General features: G+C 33.7%; 1 protein-coding gene across 1 annotated transcript; it reads right to left on the reverse strand.

Annotated features, from left to right (window-relative positions):
* Window positions 1-724: 724 nt before the first annotated feature.
* LOC150038347 (uncharacterized) lies at window positions 725-1741 on the reverse strand. Its single transcript, XM_090312799.1, has 2 exons — window positions 989-1741; window positions 725-922 (listed from the first exon to the last, which is right to left on the reverse strand). The coding sequence occupies exons 1-2, from the start codon at window positions 1739-1741 to the stop codon at window positions 725-727; spliced, it is 951 nt and encodes a 316-aa protein (XP_090168925.1).
* Between the last annotated feature and the right edge of the window lie 2131 nt (window positions 1742-3872).

Genomic DNA, 3872 nt, shown 5'->3' on the forward strand with positions numbered 1-3872 from the left:
TTTAGTCATATCATATAGCTTATAGCCCTTTATACCTGATGGATATCCCATGAAGACACATGGTCTTGCTCTTGGATCGAATTTAGACCTGTTGACTGTTGGTGTAGAAGCATAGGCAAGGTATCCGAATGTCTTTATGAAGCTATAGTCAATAGTTTTGTTAAACAGGACAGCATAGGAAGTGCTGTTGGATAGTAAAACCATAGGTGTTCTGTTGATTAAGTATGCTGCAGTGAAGACGCATTTTCCCCAAAAAGTGAGAGGAACATTGGACTAAAACATTAGGGCTATTGCAACGTTGAGGAGGTGTTGATGTTTCCTTTCAACCACTGAATTCTGTTGAGGATTATATGCACAGGAGAACTAATGAGTAGTTCCTGTTTTGGTAAAAAATTCTCTGAAATTTAATTCAGGAGCATTATCAGAATGAAAACTTTTGATTTTCTTTGAGAATTAAGTTTCAACAAGTTTGAAGAAACTGGGAATGACTTGTAGAATGTCACTTTTATTTTTCAAGAGATGTATCCATGTGTACCTTGATTTATCATCAACAATGGTGGTAAAATAAGTGTGACCTGCATGTGTTCGGGTTTTAAAGGGACCCTATATATCATAGTGCACAAGGTCGAAAAAAGTCTCAACAACATTATTTAAGGCAGGAAATGAAAGACGCTTCTGTTTAGCTAAAGGACAAATGTGATAGAATTGTTTACAATTTGAGAAATCAGAAATCTCTATAATCTTTGACAATTCTACTAATAGAGGGGTGTCCCATACGATTATGCCAAGTAGTTGCAGAAGCTTTACACAAAAACACAACAGATTCAATAGACAAGTCTTTATTCTTTTCATCATTTACTTTGAGTAAGTATAGGTCACTGATTAGTTCAGCCCTCCCAATCGTTCTCGAAACTGACTTGTCCTAAATGATACAATTGGTGTTAGTAAAGGATATAGAATATCTTCCATCCTTAAGTAAAGCACTCACTGATAGCAGGTTGTATTTGAAATCAGGAATGTATAGAACATTCTTCAATATCAACTGTTTTGCTATTAGAATGTCCCCTACATACTCAACCTTCAAACGAGCTTTAGTTGGTAGTATAACTGACATATTTTGAGTTATGTGTAGTTCTTTAAACATAGATTTATCATGGCATATATGAGAAGAGGCTCCAGAATCAATGATCCAACAAGAATCGATGAGTGAAGTAGAAAGACATGTACCTGCTATGTAGATAGTATCTGTCTTAGGGATCTCATCAATTTGTTGAGTATTCAAGTATGTTTGTAGCATGTTCAAGAGCTGTGAGTATTGGTCATTATTCAGGCTGGCAAAGAAGGCAGACTGATTGCTCTTAGGAGCTTCTAATGGCTTTTCATTGCTAGTTTGCATAGAGTTCTGCGGCCTTTGTTGATGGACTGAATTGTTATTTGCTAGTCTATGCCCTGGTGAATAACCATGTAGTCTATAACATTTTTCAAAAATATGACCTCTATATCCACATTTAGTGCATACTGGCCGAGTATCTTTCTTCTTAGATTTCTCATATGTAAACCTTTTCTCTGCATTAGCCATTAGAGTTATACTTTCAATTGTAGGTGTGGATCCAATGGATCTTTGCCTTTCTTCTTGGATGATAAGAGAGAATGCCTTGTTTATTGTTGGCAGAGGGTCAATCAATAGAATTTGTGCTCTAATTTGTGCATATGACTCATTTAAGCCCATAAGGAATGTCATTACAAATTCTGCATTCAAGAATTCTATCATCTTCTTTGACCCTTAACAAGTACATTCATCCGTTGGTCTGTATTCAATAAGTTCTTGCCATATCGTAGTGATTTTTGCGTAATATACTTCCACTAAAAGGTTTCCTTGAGTAGTAGTTACAAGATCCTTTCTCATCTAGTATATATGTGGCCCATTGGACTGATGGTACCTTTCTTTTAATTCATCCCATATCTCTTTGACGCTTCCCCTGTAACTAAGCTGGCAGCAATTTCTTTTGTAACTGAGTTGATAATCCATGAGGTTATCACATCTTTATTACATCTCCATACTGATTGTAAGCTTCCTTCTGATGGTTTTTCAATCGTTCCAGTAATAAAACCAATCTTGTTCTTCCCTGATAATGCAAGTTTCATTGCTCTGCTCTATGAAGAGTAGTTGCTTGAACCTGCAAGTGGTGTAGATACCAAATTGGTGGTTGGAATGATTAAATGATGAATGATGAAGGATGAAGGGATTCATTTGGGCATCGAGTTCCGAAGAGTTGCCGGATGTTGAACTCTCTGATGTCGTCATGATAGGACTGCACGAGGGTAATGGCGTTCGGGTGGATTTTTAATTTTCTCTCTTGCGGAAATGCTCTGATACCATAAGAAATGGAGAGAAAATGTATGTGGAAATACTTTCTTATTACTTTCACTTATTGTATTTACATACTTCAAGTTCCTTTTATAGAAGAACTTGTTAGTTTGCTTGACTAACTAACAGCTGGAAAATACAAACAAACTCAAACAGAATCAAACTCAAACAGAATCTTAACTGTTGTAACAAATAAATTGTTATAACAGAATGTAACAAATAAATTGTTGTAATTAATAAACAGAATGTAACTGTTTTACTGTTGATAATTATATTTACCTTTTTTTCATTTTTTAGTTTTGATTTTCTCTCATTTTTTTTGTTTTTCTTCTTTGTCAGAAAGATCAAATCTTATTCTTTTTCAAGCTTAACTTCCTGTAATAGATTCAAAATTCTATAATACTTAAGAATCAAGAAAGTCATAGAATTTTCTGTTAGTGATAGACACTAATAGTTCTATTAGTGTCTATCACTGATGGGCAGTGATAGACCTAGTGATAGATCTAATTAACTTTCATGACAATATGTAGCTTAACAGAAAAAATATGTAGCTTAACAGAGAAAACACATATCTTAAGAGACGAAGCAAACCTTTTCCTTTTCTTCCTCTTCCTCAAACACTGTTGTTAATTCTTGTGTCTTTGGGGTTTCCAAAGGTAGAGATTTTATATCGTCAAAATGATCTTGTGTTTGATTCTCTTGTGTTTGTGTATAAGATTTCTAAAACAAAAAACATAAATCAAATACAAAGATAATGAAAAGAATGAGATTCCTATAATAAAAGACACAGAACAATTGGAAGAAAAATGCGTTGATAGGCAGTGATGTGTCACTGTCTATCAGTACAAAAACTTGTATACAAACCTTTTCTTCATTCCCAATTTTAATTTACAAGAAAAAACAATTTTAGTTTAGTTAGTAAATGTATGTTTACATTTAAAAATAAAAATAACACATTGCAAAAGACTTACCTGAGCTACATAATTCGCAGCGTAATTCACCATTTTGTCAATTTCATAATTTCTTTCAAGAATTTGTAAGCTACAAAAAGGAGCTTTGTTTTTCTTTGGTCTCCTCAACCTCTTTTTCTTGTTCTTCTTGTGAAAGCTTTTCAATTGGAAGTCTTTCTAAGATGGTTTTTAACATTCTGATGATCTCTTCTTGGCCTTGTTTCAAACTTTTCTGCTCTTTTTCTATCATTTGTTGGCCATTTTCAGTTCTTCTATTTCCTCCATTATATTTTTCCCCCATTATATTTTTCCCATGCTCCTTTTTTCCTCCAATTAAATCTCTTCCTTCATTTATTTCCTCTTCTTTTTTTTTTCTTTCTATCTTTTCCTTCTCATTTTCTAATATATCAAATATTTGATAGCGGTTGATGTGTGATTCTTCTTCTGTTGGAACTAGTAGAATTACACAAAACTACAAGTTTAAACACATGTTAAATCTTTTCCTTCTCATTTTCCAATCACTGTATTTGCTAATAGACAGGGATAGAAGTCTA

This window comes from Benincasa hispida, chromosome 1 (assembly GCF_027475165.1).
Source record: "Benincasa hispida cultivar pf3 chromosome 1, pf3_genome.v1.1, whole genome shotgun sequence".
NCBI lineage: Eukaryota > Viridiplantae > Streptophyta > Magnoliopsida > Cucurbitales > Cucurbitaceae > Benincasa > Benincasa hispida.

Bases quoted from the DNA above. Each gene is read 5' to 3' on its own strand.
- LOC150038347 (XM_090312799.1), bottom strand. From the start codon at position 1,741: ATGACATTCCTTATGGGCTTAAATGAGTCATATGCACAAATTAGAGCA. The intron at 923-988 runs GTGAGTGCTTTA...TGTATCATTTAG, and splicing joins TCAAATACAACCTGCTATCA to GACAAGTCAGTTTCGAGAAC.